General features: G+C 56.2%; 1 protein-coding gene across 3 annotated transcripts in view; it reads left to right on the top strand.

The window, feature by feature from the left end:
- Positions 1-19827, top strand: part of ETS1 (ETS proto-oncogene 1, transcription factor) — an 81452-nt gene that overhangs the window by 13546 nt on the left and 48079 nt on the right. The window contains exon 1 of one of the 3 annotated variants that reach the window (XM_084221467.1): positions 18331-18597. The exons of the other annotated variants lie outside the window; for them this stretch is intronic. Within the exon in view, the coding sequence (XP_084077593.1) occupies positions 18528-18597 (70 nt within the window). The 5' untranslated portion in view covers positions 18331-18527. Of the gene's footprint in view, positions 1-18330; positions 18598-19827 lie in introns of those variants that run through there. 3 annotated transcript variants of the gene reach the window in all.

Raw genomic sequence — 19827 nt, 5'->3', positions numbered from 1 at the left:
CACAAGGGCACATAGCTCTGCTCCTTGGCATCAGGTAAAGGCACCTTGACTGCTCCATCTGCCACCCAACTGCAGATGCCCTGTGCCTGCCCAAAGTGCTGCTGAAAGGATGCTGGAAGCCACACTTAGCACCTTATGGTGAGCTCCTAAGGAAAGGGGATCCTAAGAATCCTCCCTGGGAATATTTTTCGGGTTGTACAAGGTTAGGTGTAAAACTGGAATGGAAGAAAAGATTGCTAGTGTAATTATCAAAGTATTGTGTAATTATCAAAGTATTGTGGGGCTCCGAATGACCTGATCTAGGGGGTGGCATCCTGCCCGTGGTGCTAGGGTTGGGATGAGATGATCTTTAAGGTCCCTTCCTGCCCAAACCACTCTGGGATTCTGTGATTCCATGACGATTTCAGCACGGACTCAGGGCTGGTTGTGCTGCCTTTAGGAGCCAAGGCCACTTTAACAGCCCCTTCCACCCAGAGTGGGTTTGTTTTCCTTACTGATAGGGGAGATAAAACTGTTGTTAATGGCAAGTGAGGGATGGAACCACTCTGACTCCAGCGGAAGAGCTTTCTACAGCTGTTGTGCTGAATTAGCATCCTTGGACTGAAGGTATTCCCAGCCTTTTGGATGCTTCTGAAGCATCTGGGGCAGCGCTCCTGGCTTCACTGAGAAATGGATCACAGAATCCCGGGATGGCTTGGGTTGGAAGGAACCTTCAGGATCATCTCATCCCAGCGCCCTGCCACCTTCCACCAGAGCAGGCTGCTCTAAGCCGTGTCCAGGCTGGCCTTGAACCATCCCAGGGATCTTTTGGAGAGCAAAAAGCAGAGCTGGTGCTTTGTGGGCATTAAGTCCTCGGTGCCTGGGCTGCCCTGTGTGGAGCTGGTTTGGCCAGGAGAGCCAAGGCCCTGCAGCTGCAGAAACGCCTCGGTGCGCTCTGTGCCCACACAAGCAGGGGTGCACCCTGTGATCCTCCTCCCAGCCCGGCTCCCAGCCCAGCCGGGGCCACGGGCCGGGGTCCCACGGGGCCACCCACACCCATGGCCAAGCCTCCCTGCTTTTCCCCATGTGTCCCCTCCTTTGCCTGCTCTTCTCCTGGTGGAGAGCCCCGCAGGAAAACGTTTTCTGTGAGCGCTTTCTGGGCCGTCTTCCAGGCCCACGCTCGGGAGGAAGGGGGCTTGGGGAGGAGGAGGAGGAGAAGGGGGGAAGGTAAAGCTGACCAGGCTCAGCCCGATGGCTTCTCCAGCTGCAGAGCATTTTCTGAGCAAAGCTTTTTTTTTTTCCTAAATCTGCTTTTTTTTTTTTCATGTCCTTTTATCCTATTTTTAACTGCGGCCTCCTTCCTTTTCTCAGCCTCCTCCAACACTTCCCCCTCCCCTGTGCTGCGCTGCCTCCCCCGCACGCTCTCGCTGAGATGAATGGGAGCCTTCTCACAGGGCACGCACAGCTGCTGCTCCTGCCTGCAGGACAGCCAGCCCTTTCCTGGGCCATCCAGCCCTTTCCTGGGCCAGCCAGCCCTTCCCTGGGCCGGCCAGCCCTTCCCTGGGCCGGCCAGCCCTTCTCTGTGCCAGCCAGTCCTTCCCTGGGCCATCCAGCCCTTCCCTGAGCCATCCAGCCCTTCCCTGGGCCGGCCAGCCCTTCCCTGGGCCATCCAGCCCTTCCCTGGGCCAGCCATCCCTTCCCTGGGCCAGCCATCCCTTCCCTGGGCCAGCCATCCCTTCCCTGGGCCAGCCATCCCTTCCCTGGGCCAGCCATCCCTTCCCTGGGCCATCCAGCCCTTCCCTGGGCCATCCAGCCCTTCCCTAGGCCATCCAGCCCTTCCCTGGGCCAGCCAGCCCTTCCCTGGGCCAGCCAGCCCTTCCCTGGGCCATCCAGCCCTTCCCTAGGCCATCCAGTCCTTCCCTGGGCCAGCCAGCCCTTCCCTGAGCCATCCAGCCCTTCCCTGAGCCATCCAGCCCTTCCCTAGGCCAGCCAGTCCTTCCCTGGGCCGGCCAGCCCTTCCCTGGGCCGGCCAGCCCTTCCCTGAGCCATCCAGTCCTTCCCTAGGCCAGCCAGTCCTTCCCTGGGCCGGCCAGTCCTTCCCTGGGCCAGCCAGTCCTTCCCTGGGCCGGCCATCTTTTCCCTGGGCTGGCCAGCCCTTCCCTGTGCCATCCAGCCCTTCCCTGGGCCGGCCAGTCCTTCCCTGGGCCGGCCAGTCCTTCCCTGGGCCGGCCAGCCCTTCTCTGTGCCAGCCAGTCCTTCTCTAGGCTGGCTAGTCCTGCCCTGGGCCATCCAGCCCTTCCCTGTGCCATCCAGTCCTTCCCTAGGCTGGCCATCCCTTCCCTGGGCTGGCCAGTCCTGCCCTGGGCCAGCCAGGCTCTCCTCACCCTCTTCAGCAAACCAGAACAGGCAAAGGGGGATGTGCAGGAAGGTGAGGGGCAGCAGGATGGGTGGAATCAGGGTGAGCCCCACGGGGAGGCCTGCACTGGATAGGAAATCATTCCATGGCTCAGACAAAGCCCTGCACAAGGTCCTGCCCTTCCCAACCTGCTGCAGCATTCCCTGACCCCAGGCTCTCCCAGGCCCAGGGGCTGAGTGCGGCTCAGGGCTCTGGTGTCACCCTCTGGCCGCTGAGGTGACACAGCCTCTCTGGCCCTGGGGCTGTTTAGGGCCTGGCTGGAATGGGGGGTTTTCACTTTTCCTTTGTGGATCTTTGGGCATTCCATGGGCTCCAGCTAAAGGCCAGTCCCAGCTGCTGTGCTGGGGGACTTCATAGGTTGGACTTCATGATCTTAGAGGTCTCTTCCAACCTCATTGTTCTGTGATTCTGTGACACTCTGGGCTGCTAAAGGACACACATCATTTTCTCTGTTAAGGGCGCTTTCCAATCTGTTGGTGGAGAGAGGAGATCCCTCCATGCCTTGGGAATGATCTGCAGGGCTGTGGGATGCCTGTGGGATGCCTGTGGTGTGTGTGATTCTGCTGGGAAGCATGAGCAGCCCCTGCTCTGCTCTCAGGTCAGTGGGAGCTGGAGTTGCTGGCTCCTGTGGATCCTGTTGTTTCCCAGGTGAGGAAAACACACCCAGGGGTTCCCGTTGTTGGAAACGAGAGCAGGCTCCCGGTGCTCAAGTGATTTCAGCTTTTATTATAATAAAAGAAAGGCCCGAAGCAGGCCCCGGGCCGGGCAGGAGCGTTCCCTCGAGGATGGAGCAGCGCTGGGGCTGCTCAGCAGGGATGGCCCCGATGGCCCAGGGGAGCAGCACAGCTTCCCTGGCTCAGATGCCCCTTTTTATCCTGTGTTTGTCCCTTTGGAATGGTTTCTGTTTGGATCCTTCATTTGCATGAAGGTTTTAGGCCCTGACTGGCTATGACAGCTCTGTGCAGCTGGCTCGTGGTGCACTTTACTGAGGTGTGTTTGTTAAGGCACCTTGAGGACCGCATTTCTCATCACTCCCTTTAACCCCTTTTACAATATAGCAACCAAACTAACAGTATATGCTTAACCATCTAGCAACTATTTTACAACAGTTTCTAATCGATTTTTAATACCCTGACACTCAGTGGTGCTGGACCTGCTGCAGCTCAGCACTTGGAGAGGATTATTTGCACTGAGGCGACAGAATGACAAAAATCCAGGCTTTCAGTTTTCCATTTGTTTCCTGCCTGACTCTGGAAAATTCCCTGTGCTGCCTGTCCAAGACAAAACCCCAGGGAGCTCCCCGTGCCTTGGTCATCAGCAGAGAATGAGCTCAGAGCTCTTTTCCCACTTGAGCTGCAGAGTCAGCTGGGGATGAGGGATCGTGCTCAGAACGGGGCCTTGGGCCCTGGGATGAGGCTGGGGCAAAGCTGGAGTGCTGCTTTTGGGAAGAGCCTGGAGATTTGTTGGGATTCTCAGGTATATCAGAGGGGTGGGAGCTCAGCAAGAGGAAAAACTCAAGTTTGGGAGCTGCAAAACTGAGCAGCAGCACTGAGAGCTCCAGTGTGCTGTGGGGAAGGGACAATGGGATGTCCAGGAGGAAGGGATGTGAGCCACAGCCTGGCCAGGGTTTCTGTGATGCCTTGAGGCTGCCTGCAGAAGAGTCTCATTTTGGGGGGCCCTTGGAGCAGGACTGACCCCTCTGTAGGGATGGAGTGAGCTGGATGTACCTGCTGGGTTTTGCAGAGGAGGGAACCATCCTGCACCACCAAACACTTCAGACAGGCCACACAAAGCACAACTGGGGGGGAGGGGGGTTGGTGTTTGAGCTTTCCCAAGAAAATTCCTCAGAACTGTGACCTGTGGGACACTGGGCAGCAGAGTCCCCTCTCCAGAGGGTTTGGTTGCCCATGGCCAGCCCTGGCAGCAGCACTTAGGGGAGCTTTACTGGGCTGGTGAGGAGCAGGGAGGGCAGAGAAGTGAGGAGAGATATTTGGAACAGCTTTCCCAGAGAAGTGGTGGAATCCCTGTCCCTTGAATTGTTCAAAAAATGTGTCAGTGTGGCACAGTTTAGTGGTGGACCTGGCTGTGCTGGGGGAATGGCTGGACTGGGTGATCTTAGAGGGTTTCTCCAGCCTTTAGGATTGTCTGATTGTGTTTTCTCCCTGGCTGGACAATGGGATGCCAGGAGAGCACAGCAGGGCAGGCAGAGGGGCTGTGGGGAGCGGGGAGCCCAGCACCCTGCAAACAGCCTGATCCTTTCAGCTGCTGGCAGCTCGGAGCACCTCTCTCTCCCTCCAGATGTTCCTCGTGTTTATGGCTGCTGCAGCAAGAGCCTGAACTCTCTCATTACTGCATTTCTCTCTCTCTCTTCCTCACATCGAAGCCAGAAGTCTCAGCTCCGAGGCTGCAGCTGGGAAGGAGCTGGGGTGAGGGGTGGGAGAGGGGAGGGAGGTGTGCGCCAGCCTCCCGGCCCATTCAGCTCCCCCTCCGCCTCCTCCCCCCGAGTCCTCCCAAAATACACATGCCCCGCAAAAAGAAAAACACTGGCAGATTTTTTATTTCAGAAAGTAAACACTTAGGCCATGGGGGTCTGGAGGTTATGGGAAAAGAGGAAACCATTGGGCTAATCAGGCCGGGACACACTTCCCCTGCTGAAATAAAGCAGAAATCGCTGCCTCACAGGGCGCCGCTGTGGTTAACCCTGGGGCTGCCAGTGCCATGGAAAGTTTTCCCTCAGTCCTGGGATCTGGTGCCTCAGGGTAACCCAGGGGCTGCCAGTGTCATCATGGAATATTTTCCCTCAAGCCCTGGGATTTGGTGCCTTGTGGTTCACTCAGGGCTAGCAGTGCTGGGAGCCTAGCTCTGCCCACTGTTTTCCATCAATCCCTGGGATCTGGTGCCTCAGGGTAACCCAGGTGCTGCCAGTGCCATCATGGAATATTTTCCCTCAAGCCCTGGGATTTGGTGCCTTGTGGTTCACTCTGGGAGTGAACTGTGCACTGTGGTTCAGTGCTCAGAGCTGGACCCTGCCCACTCATTTTCCCTCAATCCCTGGGATTTTGGGGCCCATGATTAACCCAGGGGCTGCCAGTGCCATGGAGCACTGTGAGCTGGACCTTGCCCACAGGTTTTCCCCGAGTCCCTTGATTTTGGTACCTCATGGTTCACCCTGGTGCTGCCAGTGCTGCAGAGCCCTGGGAGCCCAGAGCTGCCCACACGTTTTCCTTCAATCCCAGTTTTTGGGGTGGAAGGGGAGCCAGCACTCTACAGCAGTCCTTTGACTCTTTGAGAATGAGCTGTTGGGAATTTTTAGTAGGAAATGAAGTTTTTCTCTGGTTTATGAGCCATCCTATAGAATTTCATCGTTATTCTTGCCTGAGAACTCTGCCTGTCGGCTGCAAACCTCTGCAGAGAGGAAATCTCTCTCTGCTTGGATCAGCGGGATTTGGGCAATTTCTGCAGAGCTTTGAAAGGTTTTCAGAAAGCTCCATTTTCCCATCCCTGCCAGATTTGCATGAGGTGTATAATGATTAGATTGTGGATTCTTTGGTCACAAACCCTCCAGGGGGGGAACCTTCCTGCTCTCTTTTACTCCAGAGTCTGTAGAGCACATGGAATGTGGGATCTGGCCAGGAGATGGGAGACCCTGGGTGCTCCCACAGGACAAGGAATGGTCTCAGGCCAGCTTTGTGCCAGCTTACAAAGAGATCCCACTTATCCTTCAGAGCCTGGCTTTGACTTCCCAGCTCCTTTCCCATCCTGAGTGCTCTGGAAATGGGAATGGGAATGGGAACTGGAATGGGTGTCACTCCCAGCTCTCACACCTTTTGCAGCTCTGTGTGTTTTTGGAAAGGCTGGCTCGCTAAGCAGAGCATTTATAAATGAATATTAGAGACTGGTTGCTGCTGGGAGCCAGGTGTGTTCCATCAGACCTTGTCTCAGGAATTGCTGACTCCCTTTGCATCCTGCCAGGCCGGGATGGTCACAGCACCCAGATCCCTGCTCCCCCAGGAACTCCAAATCTCATCCCAATGCCCACACTGCCAGGTCCCTGAGGGAATTCCCACACCCTGAGCTGTCCCCCAAGCCTTCCCTCTGCCTGGAGTCACCGAGCAGGGCCTGAAAGCAAAAGCCAGCACGGAACAATCTCTAGCCAAGGGAAAGTGATCTTTCCATCCGAGCTGAGAAGGTTTTCTCTCAGTCCTGGGAGTGTGAGCGGGGGTGGTGAAAGGTGCCGTCACCGGTTCCTTGAGCCATCAGCAGCGCTCTTGCAACATTCCCACCAGGAGGCAAATCCCAGATAGCCGCAGCAGGGGAGCTGCAGACCTGCCGGGTCCCACCCTGCTATCTCAAGAATGCATTTGAACAGGAGCTGTTTCTGCAGCCTCTGGAGGTCGGGGCTTCAGATGGAAATCAGGCTCCAGAGACAGTCCCACGGGGCAAATTTCAGGATTTTTGGAGTTGGTGTTCAGCACAGATAAGCCCTCGAGAGCACAGATACTTTATCTGAGCCTTATCTGAGCTATTTGCATCACTTCAGCCTGAGAAACTGCTGTCAGACGTTTGGGGGAGGGAGGGGAGCAATTAGGATGGTCTTTCAGTTCTTTTAATTGTTATTTCCAAGACAGAGACACTTCCAGGAGGATGGGACTGTCCTGTGCCCCAGCACAGCTCTGGGAGCTTGTTCCAGGCTGGAGAGGGGAAGAGGAGGAGGAAGTGCCAGGCTTAGAGAAGCAAGGAGAGCATTTGGAGGGATATTCCTTGAAAACCCTGTAAGGGATTGCATCTCTGCTCTCCTTCTAGAATGAGACAGAAATTAGCCCGAGCTGCCCCTGCGGCCAGGTGGGAATGGAAGTGATTCCTCCTTTTCTGAGCCAGGGCTCAGCTTTCCAAAGGCTCCTTTTCCAGAGCCTGCTTTGTGCCGGTGATGTTTCTCACCTTACCTGGAGCCTCTTGGGGAAGTATGGGGTCCCTGATCTCTTGCTGCTCTCCCAGACCCCTCTTCATCCTAGCTTTGCAGCAAGGAGCAGTTGGACTGCAAGGACCCTGCAGTGGAACCTCCTCTTCCCAGAGGGTGGGGGGGGTCATTCACCCAAGCTCCCAGTCCTGGTGGCCCTTCCCAGCGCCTATGGTCATGGAAACAGAGAAATGCCTTTCTCCCAGGTCTGTGTGATTCACTCTCCAGAATGGTTTGGGCTGGGGGCCCTTAAAGCTCCTCTTGTTCCCTGCTCAGGGACACCTTCCAGGCTGCTCCAGGCCCTGTCCAGCCTGGCTTTTTATGGCAGGAGGGTTATCAGGGATAATATCTAGGAGACCAGACTGATCTTACAGCTGGGGTTTGGAAAACCTTGGCTGTATCACTAACCAGAAAGTCTTTAGGCATCTAAACCCCACTGCTTCCCTTGGAGTGAGATCCCCAAATCCCTGCAGCCGCTCCTGTGAGCCCCTGCACAGCAGTTTCTCACGTTGGAGATGCAGATGATTAATTCAGTGCACATTTTATTGCCATACTTAATTCAGTGAGGTCAGGAGAGTGGCTGAGGGTCCCTGGAGAGCGGGGCTGTGCAAGTGCTTCAGATTACACACAAAAAGAGACGTCTGAAGTGAGCCCTGGCTGCCGGCGTGGCCAGCCCTGGAGCTGCCTGCAGCCTCCCCAGCACGTGCTGGAGTTTCCCAGCCCTCCAGATAGACCTTCCCCGTGGGATTTGGGATCAATAGGCTTTGGAAAAGCTGCACTGGCTCAATTTGGCTGTTTGACCAGAGCTGGGGCACGGTTCCTCTCTGCAGCTGGTCCTGGGAGGGGCTCTGTGGAAGCAGGCAGGGATACCGAGGCCCTGCGTGTGTTGGGATGATGGCTCCTCTGGGGACAGCCATGGGACACTCCAAAATGCCTTCAGGGAGGGCTGGGAACAGCTTGGCATGGAGGGTGGACTTGGTACATGGGCTTACTTCCAGCTTTAGGCTCATGAAGGAGCTTCTCCGTGCCCTGGGAGCTGCTTTTGGAGACCTCTGATCCCCAAAGGTCAGACAGGGCTTCTCTTTTGATGCTGCAAGGGCAGGTTAGGATGCAGAGCTGGGATCTCCACAAATCCCTATCAGGAGGGTGGAGCCCAGTGGGGGTTGGTCCTTTCTCAGGGCTGACAAGGGACTGGACAAGGGAAAACAGCCTCAAGTTGTGCCAGGGTTTGGTATTTAGGAAAAATGGAGAAAATAAACTGCTCCACCAAAGGGGAGATTTGATTTCTAAGGAGATCCAGCCCAAACTCCTTCTCCTTAACTCAGCAGCAGTTCTTTTTCAGAAGTCAGGAATGCCTTTCTCCCAGGTCTGTGTGATTCACTCTCCACATCTGAGGTTCAAGTTGGGCCAGGGAGCTCTTGCTTGGTCAAACTGATGTCAGCACTGAGGTAGAAAAGGAAAAAAGGAAGAGATGCCCCAAGGGAGCCTGTTCATGGAAAAATTCTAATTTGGTCAGTTCCAGGCATCTTGCAGAAGAGTCTGCACTTGGGAGATTTCAACCCAGTTTTCCAGACTCCAGAGACAGGACTAATTCTGGAAGGCAGTGATGGAAATAAAGCTGGCATCTCCTCCTGCCCTGGACCAGCTCCTCACCACCAGCTCCCCTGGGGTATCTGTGACATCTCCAGAGTGACCAGACCTGCTCTTCCCCTGCTTTGCATCCAGCCCCTGCCTGACCCCAGGAGAGCAGAGGCCTCGTGTGTCTGACAGCTCTGGCTGTGTTTCCATCCAGGCAAACAGCCACTCTGTGGAAGCAGGAGCAGTAATCAGACTGACAGGATAATGAGGCAGCCCAGTAGCTTTGCTTTGCCTTCTCCTTGTGCCGAGTCCCAGGCTGGGTGTCAGCTCACTCCCTATATCTTGAGAAAAAAACCTCTCTTTTTTTTCTCTTTTCTCCTTGTTGCTGCCAAAACTGACAGATTGTTGGGCGGAAATCATCAATATTTTGTCAAAACCAAATCCAAATATTTCCAGCCAAACCTCAGCGTTTTCTGGTGCTGATGCACAAACAAATCTCCGTGGGAAATGCCAGCAGGGAAAGCAGATGGAGCAATGGGCTGCAGTGCTCTGCTGTCCTGGCTCTGCTTGGGATGTGTGGCTGAGGGGCTGTGAGGAGCAGGGTGGTTGAACCCAGGAGCTAAATTTGGGCTGCTCAGTGTTTATTCAGAGCACAGTGGTGTAAACAGCCGTGCTCTGCTGGCCTGCTCGAGCAGCCTGGCCTGGGCAGTTCATCCCACAGAGTCTGGAGTGCAGCAAGCACCAAAATTCCCTCCCTGCTTTCCAGGAGCAGGATGTGCTGCTTCACCCCAGCCACACTCTGAGCTCAGGGAATGATTTGAGAGCTTTCACCCACCTGCTCCTGCCTGCCTGTGATCACCCTGCCCTTCTCCCCCCCATTTGCCCCCAGCCCCTGCGTTTAGCACAGCCACACTTCCACAGCCATCCCTCTTCCCAAATCCCTGCTCCAGTGGCACTGGATCATGGTGGGAGGACTCTCCCCTCCACAGCCACCTGAAGTCAGGGTTTGGGGCTCTCCCACGCCTGCCAAGAGCACCTTGCCCTCGCTGGCCATTGCTGCTGCTCCTCACTTCATTAGCACCAGGGATGTTTATAAATGGCAGGATAATATTTTTCGTTTCCAGTTTGGGTTTCCAGGGCAGCCACTTTCTGAAGCACTTAGGAAGTTTAGAGAAGACGAGGTTATATAAACGGTTTCCCCCCCTGGGCCCTTATTAATCAAGTGGCTGTGGAGCCATTCCCAGAGCTTTGGGATCCAGGGCACTGGCTGGGTGAGGGGTGGCAGCTTTTTCTTGGCTCCTGCCCTTTATTTGGGAGTTTGGGAAGAATGGAGCTCTCAGACCTGCCTGTGGGGTTTGAAGCTGCTGGAGGGCTGAGGAGGCTGCTCCTGGGTTATGTTAAACTGGCTTGGGGCTGCACTCCTGTGTAGCCCCTTCTGGGCCTTCGTGTGAGCCATGGCATCTCTTTTAATGATGTTTTTCCTGGCCCTGTGGATGCTTCCCTGTAAAATTTGGTTATTTGGTGTAAAATCTTTGCATTTCCTGAGTGCAGGGTAAATATGATTTCAACAACAGCATGCATCAAGTTGATCCCTGTGCTTTTGCAGTGAACCCCTATGGGTGTGCACATACACTGATCAATAATTCCCTGACACATTCCTAAAGCTTCCCAGGAGCTTTTTCCCACCCAAGCTCCACCAGGGTGGGTTTGGAAAACAGGAGCCAGCTTTGGTTGCCATTAGAACAAAACCAAGCTCTGCCTCCTCTTCCTCTGTGTCCTTCCTCCTGCTGCCTCCTCTCCACAAGGAATGAGGAATGGAGATTTTGTGTTTTCCTTGCGTGGACGGAGCAGCAGGTCCAGCTGCTTCCAGCCTGGAGCTGCAGGTCCACAGGAAATCAGCTCATTAATCTGCTGCTCCACCTTCCCAGTCCTCCAGCCAGGTTTTCCCAGTGTGAAAATGATGATTGAAATAGCCAGAGGTGGGAAATGATGATTTAAAGGGGGGTAAAGGGGATATTTGCAACTATTGCTGACTGGGGCCTTGACAGAAGGGAACTGAATTTCTTCCGTGTCTTGGGAGCGTGTGAGGAAAGGTGCTGAACATCTGGAGTGATTTAGGAGTTCGGGGCTGTTGTGCTGGAGCTCAGCCTGAGGAGCAGAGCTGGGATGGGGACAAAATCCTGCCGTGGCTTTGGCTCAAGCTGGTGCAGGTTGGGTGTTCAGGTCCATGTCCACCTCCCCAGGGATGGTTGGGGTGGCCCAGGACATTTCAGGCAGCCCTGGGGTGTTTGATGCATCATCTGAGTGGATTTTCTTCACTTCCCAGAACTCCTTTTGGGATTGGAAGGAAACTCCAAGCCCCAGAGGTTATTCTGTTTCATCTCACAGAACACAAATCAGCTTCCCAGCTTCCCTTTGGCCTCCTCCTTATCCAAGACCTTCCCCTCCCACAGAATTCTCCTCCTCGAGGAGGTGAACTAACTGGGTGAAAAGAGCTTGTTAACTAATTACTTTTAATAGGCGCTTTTTTTTTCCATTTTGCAATTCCTTCCCATATTAAAAGTGCAAAAATAGAAAGTTTTAGCTCTGCTTGAATGACACAACATTTTCCTTGTTTATTTTATTTCCACTGCTTTAACTGAATGAGAAGTGTGGGAAAAGGAAAAAAACCCTACAACAAACTGCTCTGTATCAGCCAGATATTTAGAAAAAATATTTGCATCTGATTTTTTCCTTCCAGCCACCAGCAAAGCATGAAAAATAATAAATAAATCATCTGTTTTCACGGCTTTTGCTGCAGGCAGCTGGGAGGTGCATGGGGAAGCCGAGTGTGCTGAACCCTCCTGGATATCGGGATCTCTGCTCAGCAGCTTTGTGAGGATGGGATGAGGGAATGGCTTCAGCCTGGAGCAGGCTGGGTTTGATGGGATGTTGGGAAGGAGTTGATCCCTGTGAGAGTGGGGAGGCCCTGGCACAAAGAAGCTGTGGCTGTCCCTGGGTCCCTGGAAGTGTCCAAGGCCAGGCTTGGAGCAGCCTGGGACAGTGGAAGGTGTCCCTGGCCATGGCAGAGCTGGCGCTGGATGAGCTTTAAGGTCCCTTAAACCCTGAAATCCGCGGTGCTGCTGCCGTGGCTGTCCCGGGGTGACCGTGTCCCCTCGGGAGCCGCAGCTCCCTGCCCAGCAGCTGTCTGCTCCCATTCACACCCGCAAGGATTTAGGACCTCGGCGAGCTAATCAGGAGACGCTCCCGGGGAGAGAGGCGTGTTATTTAATTAGCTGCACAATGGGCTGGCTGGGAGGCACGTGGTGGCTCTGATGGCAGGAGATAGATGTCCTTTTAGCCGGCCTAATTGTTGGGAAATAGCGGGGGCTTTGTTCAGCCCCAGCGTGGGCTCTGTGATCTCGCAGAGCCCAGGGGCTGCCCGCGTATAATTTTAGACAGATCTATTCAAGGCTGCCCTGCAGCGCGGGGCCGAACAAGCCGGGCATTGTTGCAGAGCCAGGAGCTGTGGCCAAGAAAACCACCCCGAAAAACCCAAACACGTGTAGGGAGGAATATTTCCCTGGCGCTCATTCACTGCCAGGCCAGGTTGCCAAGCGCGGACAATTGCGGGAGAGGAGGTTTCCAGCGCCGGGCGAGGGTTTTTCCTCTTTGAGAGGCGTCGGCAGGCGGATCCCTCAGCCAGGAGCGATGCTGGGGGTGCCTCTGCTGGCAGAGCCTCTCTGGGGAGGGCAGCTCCAGGGCTGCATCTCCTCCTGGAGTTTCCGTGCTCTGGGCATGGTGTACATGGGATAATCGTGCCCACCCCTGAATTACCTCTCTAGTGTGCACCTGTCGCCTCGTGGCCTTGGCAGGACAGTGGTTGGGGATGGAGGGACCTTCCTTGGCTGCTGGATCTTGCTCGGTTGTGCCTTCCAGAGTCCTGTGGAACAATCCCAGCCCTCTCTCCTAAATCTCTCTCTAGAGAGATCCCATCACAGTCCCCAACCCCTGAGCTTTTCCTTTGGGATTGCTGAACTCCCAGCTCCTTGGGAAGGGAGAAAGTGTCATTTAAAAAGGGGGATGGAGGCACAGAGGTGGAAATATTGGCCAGGAATTAAACTTCCATCACTTGAACCCCTCTGTCCTGGCCCTGGTGTTAACCCGGGGGTCACTGCAGGCCTGTGGTTTATTTTCCTGGGCTGATCACTTCCAGCTGGCTGCCAGCATGGCATTGCCCTGGTGGCTGCCACTTCTCAGGCTGTGGATTCTACACCAGAGCTTGGAGCTGGACTGATCTCCCTTGGGAGGTGCCGGTGTGTCTCTTGGACCTCGATAAAGTGCAATGTGGCCGTCCCTCGGTGTTTGGTGAAGCAGTGGGCGGTGTTTTGGTGGTGATGGGTTTTTCAAAGATGGAAAGGGCAGATAAGCGTCAGTGATCACAGTATGGCTGTCAGGAGACCATTTATGAGCAATGATTCCTTTGTAATCCCCCCATGTATCCGAGGGGAGGGAATTTCAAGGGCTACCAGGGTTCAGTTCAGTAAGGAGAGACTGGTGAAAATCAAGAGCACAGCCACAAGCAGAGCTGTGCTGCTAAAACCTGAGCTGGCTGCTTTGTTTGTGCTCTGAAGGAGAGAGATGTGAGCCAGGAGATCTGAGCAAAGGCCAGAGAGGTGTCCTGCAGGTGGGATTTGATGAGTATTGGCTGCATGTGCCCGGTGTAATTAGGAATGTTCAGCAACAAAACCCTTCAGGATGTGTTTACCCAGAGCCCGGTGCTGTGACTTGAGGGGAGGGGGAAGATGTCCGGAGAGCAAACAGGGCAGCAGAGCAGCTTAGGAGGATTTTCCATCCAGCCCCTGCTCCCAGCAGGGACACGAGGGAGTGCCAGCAGCCCTGCCAGGGCATTCCCATCGGGATGGCATTGCCGGAGCCCGGAGCAGCTCCGCGGGAAGGCAGGAGAGGAGCGGGAGGCACTCGGAGATGCTCGGGCAGCCTGAGAGGCTCGCTCGGGGTCCCGGGTGTGTGACAGGGCTGTGGCTCTGTGTGCCGGGCCCTGACCCCCGCTGGCCACAAAGCGGCTTTTGTGAGCCCTCCCCGCCGGGACTTAATGAGAGCAGGAGCCGCGGAGGCTCGGAGCCCGGGGACAGTCGCTGACAGGAGGGCATTGTGGCCGCTGGCCCAGGCTGGGCATCCCGGCGGGAGCGCTGCCCCGCTCCTCCTGCCCCCAGCGCCCAGCCTGGGGCTCTCTCCGTGCCTCCAGCCCGCGGCGAGGGGACCCCAGGGGCCACACTGGGGTACGGTCCCCCCTCCGGGACCCGGAGCTGGCTCTGGGAGCGCTCCCGCAGCCCGCCCGGGCACTCGCAGGATGCGCCACCAACGAGCTCTGCTTCCATGGCCGAGCCACAAACGGGAGGCTGGAGTCGGCGGGGCTAACCCAGCCTCCTCTTACCAAAATACTCCAATACTTCCCAGCTATTACGGCGCTTGAAAGAATTTCTCGCATCATTTTAAATTCCAGGAAAGGTATCTCCCGGGGGAACGGCCGCGGCAGCTGCCTGCTCTTTCCTCTCATTGCACAGGGCCACCTCCACACCCAGGGCCACCTCCCTGCTCTTTCCTTTCTTGGAGTGGTGGCTGCTGCTCCTTCCAACAATGTCCCCGTTACGATAAATCCTTTCATGTCTCCGTTTCTCCCTGGAATTGCAGGACAGTTTTTTTTTTTTTTTTCTTTTCCCCTTTGCTCCTGATTTTTGTCTCATGCCCTCTGGGTATTGTTTACTTGACAAAACATCAAACCCAATCCCTGACCGCTCGCGGTCATTAAAAATCCCATGGCAGTTTTGGGGAAGGCTCCAATTTGGCTAATTACGTTCTGCCATAAATATCCCCCTGCAGTTTTAATTGGATATGGTGTTCTTCATTTCCTGGCCATTACAGCTGGGTGGATGCTCCACGTTATTACGTGGCCGTTGTATTTCACCTCATGTTTTGGTAGCAGCAGTGCTCGGAAAAGCTCCCTCTCCAGACCAGAAGTTACACCTAATTCCTGCTGGAATGAGAATGGGGAAATGCGAGGGAAAGGAGAAGCTGGCGCAGCTTCACAGCAGCTGAAGGAGAGCCAGCAGCTGCCCTGGGCTAGGACAGGAGTGACTTCGGCCGTGGAGAAGTGAAGGAGCCATCCCAGCCACAGACAGGTCATGGAAGAGCCGTCCTCGCGTTCGGAAATCACCGCAAAGGCTGCGCTCTCCTAACACCTTTCCTCAGTGCTAAATGAATAATAATTATTCTTGTTCTTTTACCCCAAGGTTAGTCAGCGGGCCTGGGAACAATGGGGCATTACTGCCCATCCTCTCTTTGTTCGCAGCGCTTGCAAACAGTGGGGCTGCGCTGCGGAGGGAGGGCAGATGGTTATCGCCCATCTTTGGGCTGCAGGGTCGTTCTCCAGCCCGGCATCCTCCCTCCCGGGCGGAGCCTGAATGGATATTCACGTTCCTAACGACACAGTGGAAAACGAGGGTGAGACTTGGAGGGTGAGAGAGGAAAGATTTTCCTAAAGCCTGTGAGCAGCAAATAGGAACCAGTTGCTGAGGCGAAGTCATGTTTGGCAGGTCTTGGACTCGGAATGGTCACATCCCAGCTGAAGAAACTAATCAATGGATTCCTTCCATGCCTTCAGCGAACACTGAGCCATTGAGCGGCTCAGCTGGAGCTCAGAGCCAGGGCTTTCATGTTGCAGCTCTGAAGTGAACACAAATTAAGGCGGCTGCTGGGATGGAGTTCGAAGGAGAGATTCAGCTGCCCTGGGAGGAAACCTCTGTCCGCAGCCACTCTCTTCTCTTCCTCCCCTTTGGGGATTTTTGCCCTGGTGTTACTGTTGGAAGCATTTCCAGTTTCCCTGCGTGTAGGGGTTGTCATGCATTGCACCAGCAAGATGGAACACAGGTTTGGGGAGGCACGAGGAGGTGAGGCTCAGCTCAGAGCTCCTCTGCAGCCATCCTGCACCAAGCTGGGGTCAGTGTTATCGGCTTTGTGTGGTCAGGGCTCAGCCGGCATGCCAGGAGGGTGTGGATGTCTGCTAATGAAAACCACACAGGCTGTGAGAAAGGTCTTTATTAGAGCCTCTGTCCGGGTCCAGAAGAGAAGGATCTCCAGTACAGGTGCCCTGGAGTTCAGCCAGTCCTCGAGACTGTAACACTGCAGGAGCAGCTGAGCTAAAAGGGGAGCCCAGGGGGGCAAGGCTGAAGCCGAGACACCTCAGGGCGCCCGCTGCCTCCTTGCTGCATCTCAATCTGTGGCAGCTCCCCCCAGGGCCTCTGCCCAGGAGAGCCTTGTGCTGTGTGCCACCAGCAGCCTGTCCCAGCCTGTGTTTGGGCAAGTCCCAGTGACCCCGCCGCGCCTCCTGCTCCGTTTCGGTCCGGGGGTTGTGGTTTGCTGCAGCCGCGCTGAGCGGGGCGAGTGATCCACCGGGGTCATTTCCATAGGGCCGGGAGCGCAGGTGCTTTCTGATGGCTCGGCAGGCAGCTGCACAAAGGGCACCCCCAGGCAGCCCCCTCCCCTCCCCTCCCTGCCCGGGATCCCAGCCCGGGAGCGCAGGAAGGGAAGGGAAGGGCTGGGGGCTCTGATAACTGCATCAGGTTTCTCTGCCCAAGCCTGCTCTGGAGGGATCAGAGATCAGATAGAAAGACAGCTGTTTCTCCTGAATCCCCTTCTGATTTTCAGCTAGAGACGTTCTGCTAAATGTCCTCTCTGTAGTTTCTTCCTTCAGTCGTTGCTGTACGGGCAGGAAAGAAACCCAAACCCAGGGCAGGTGCAAGCTCATGATCCTGTCCCAGGGAGGGACCACATTTTATCCTTGCAGCAATCCTCTTTCCACCTTTGGATTTCCAGGTTCATTCCTGTGGTAGGTTTCAAACCACTAGCTGAGGTTTCCAGCCCTGTGCTCTGCCTGAGCTCAGGTTCTCCTGAGCCCTTGGGAATCAGTGGAGGGAGGATTTTCATCACAATAAGTCTCTGGTCCCACTCCACTGCTGCAGGAAGTTGTCCAGAAATGGGTTGTCCAGAACTGAGCTTGCAAGCAAATTGAAAACAAGATTGCCTGTAAAACTGGGAATGTGAGAGGCTGTCCCTGGGTGAGGAAGAGGAACTTGGGGCTGGAGCTCCCTGCGCAGCTTTGCCAGCTTTCAGCCCTCCTGCTGCTCGATCTGCCTGCCTTGGTAAAGCCGTGTGTGCAGCCAGAGCCGCCTCTCCTCGTCTGGCCCCGGCAACCTCGCGGCTCTTTCAGTTGCACAAACTCCCTGCTATAAATACGCTGAGAAAGGCCCCGCTGCAGAAGCGAAATGAGCGGAGCTGCAGCGTTTGCATCTGCAGCTCATCTTTCGGGGCCTCGGGAGGTTTCGGGGGTGTTTGCAAGCGGGACCCTGCTCCATCCTAAGAGCTGGGCAGTGACTGTGACCCCAGGCAGCTGCTCCTGCAGGCCTGTGCTCACTTGAGCCCATCTTTGATGAGAGCAGCCTGATCTGTGCCGCCGTCGGAAGCTGTTAAAGACTTTCGGTGACGGAACCACAAGAGTTGGTTGTTAATGACTTTTTTTCTCCGTACCGGTAAGCTGACGTCTGTGAGTCATATTCTCCTTCTGCTGTGCCGTTTGTGGTCTCAAGTTTGTGCTACCTAAATACAATCAAACAGATTTCATGTGAAAACCGATATTCTTCTGTTAACTCCATGCTGTACTGGCATGACACTCATCTTGCATCTTCAAGATGCTTTTTATCCAGTCAGTTCCCAACTCTCTTTGGCCTCCCACCTCTACAAGCAGGCCAGGAACAGCCAGCCCTGGCTGTCACCCACCACAGCACAGTGAGCACTGCTCGGTCCTGGCTGTGCCCCTGACTTTGGATGTGCTTGTGGGTGGGAGAGGATCAGGCTGCTCCAGGCAGGATGACGGGAATGTGAAGGGGAGATGGAAATGTGAGGAGATGATGTGAGCATGAAGGGGCGATGGGAGCCGAAGGGGTGAGTGTGAAAGGCAGCGGTTCATGTCGAGACAGGCGGGGTGAACACAACTGGCCAGGTTTCAAGAACCATCGGTTCCGGGCAGCGGCTCCAGCCAGGGGTGCCTGCAGCCAGCGTGCTCCAACTCTTATCCCGCGGTGTTTGGGGGCCGGGGTGCGAGCACAGGTCGGGGCGGAGGCGCCCTGGATGCGCTGCCCCGGACCCCCTTTGCGCGGCAGCGCCGGCTCCGCTCCCCGGAGCGCCGGGGCCGCCTCCGGGGCGGGGCGGGGCGGGTCCCTCCGCCGCTGTCACCGCTCGGGGCCGGCCCAGCGCCCTCCCCTCGGCTCAGCCCGGCCGGGGCGGCGGCGGCGGGGACGGGCGAAGCGGAGCGGAGCGGAGCGGGGAGCGCAGCGCAGGCGGGAGCGGAGCGAGGGAGCGCGGGAGGAAGGAAGGAAGGAAGGAAGCAGGAGGAGGAGGAGAAGCAGGAGGAGGAGGAGAAGAAGGAAGAGCAGAGGGAGGCAGCGCCGGCCGCGCTGCCCCGGGCGCCCCGCTCCGCGCTCGGCGGGGCTCAGCCGCCGCCCCCCGCTCCCGGCGCGACGCCCCCGCGGCGCTGCCCCAGCCATGAAGGCGGCGGTGGATCTCACCATCATCAAGACGGAGAAGGTGGACATCGAGCTCTTCCCGTCCCCCGGTGAGCGCCGTGTCCCCTCCGCGCCCCGCTCCGCGCACCCCGGCCCCTGCTCCCGGCGAAGGCGGCGGCGGGGGAGGTTTGGCGGGGGGGAGAGGCTGGACCGCTGGGGAAGGGGTGGTCAGAGAGGTCGGTGTGGGGTTTTTTGGGGGTGTCTTTTGGAAGGGAACACGGAGCGCGCCCCAAGTCGCAGCGCAGCGGCGCCGCCCGGGCTCTGCCCGCTGCCGAAGGCGAGTTGACTTTCCGAGCGCTTTTATGACTTTCCATCCCCCTCTTTCTCTTAAAATCCATCCCGCCGCCCCTCCAGCCTCCTTCCCTCACGCTCCTGGCATCCTTGCCGGGATGTAGGGAAGCCCGTCCGGCGGGGAGGCAGGAGAGATGCGCTCCCGGGGCTCCCCGCCCGTTCCCGTCGTTGGCTGGGATGGATGTGCGTTCCCCCATCCCTGGCTGGAAATGTCTTGTGTGGTCCAAGCACTCCAGCATTTCGGAAACACAACTCCAGTGGTAAATACTATGGATTTAGCACGTTTAATCCGGGAAAACCCGCCGCTTTGGTTTTTTTTTTCGCCCTTCTGGAGCTGGAGAAATGGGTGGAGAGAGGGTGCAGAGAGCAACACGTTACTGAAGGGAGGCGAGAAGGGTTTTTGTGTGTTGTAGCGGGGTGAGTTCAGCTGCTGCTGGCTGTGGTTCCTGCTCCGAGCCGAGCCTGACCAGAATAAGGGCTGCTGTTCACACACTGCTGGCGTCTGGCTGCTCGCTGACCCCGGGCGCTCAACTCCTCTCTGCCCTGCCCAGGCGAGGTGGAGGATGGAGCTTGGAGGACCCGCAGGAAAAACAAAAAACAACCCTTTTTTCTGCATTAAACGAGTCCTGTTGCTTCATCTCTCCCTGCTGCAATTCCCACTGCGCCAAACTGGAAGTTTGCTGGGTTTTGTGCAGCACCGGTGCGGCGAAGAAAATCAAATTAAAGATTGACTTGTACATTTCTCTGCCGGTTAGAAAGTTTCTAGGAAAGGCAGAAGGGAGGCACAGCTCCCGCAGGTTTTTGAATTTTGGGCTGCATGTGGAAATGAAATGACAGCTGAGCGCTGGAACCGCACAGGGGTTGTTGCTTCGACTTCAATAGATGCTGGTGCAGCATCAGCGGGGCTGCAGAGAGCTCCAGAGGCAGCACCCGCCTTGGCTTCAGCCATCCATGGGCTCCGGAGTGTCCAGCGCAGGAGCCTCCCTTGG

Source organism: Fringilla coelebs, assembly GCF_963513975.1.
Source record: "Fringilla coelebs genome assembly, chromosome: 25".
In the NCBI taxonomy this organism is placed as follows: domain Eukaryota; kingdom Metazoa; phylum Chordata; class Aves; order Passeriformes; family Fringillidae; genus Fringilla; species Fringilla coelebs.
The sequence above is the reverse complement of the archived record's forward strand: the minus strand, read 5'-3'. Positions and strand labels throughout refer to the sequence as shown.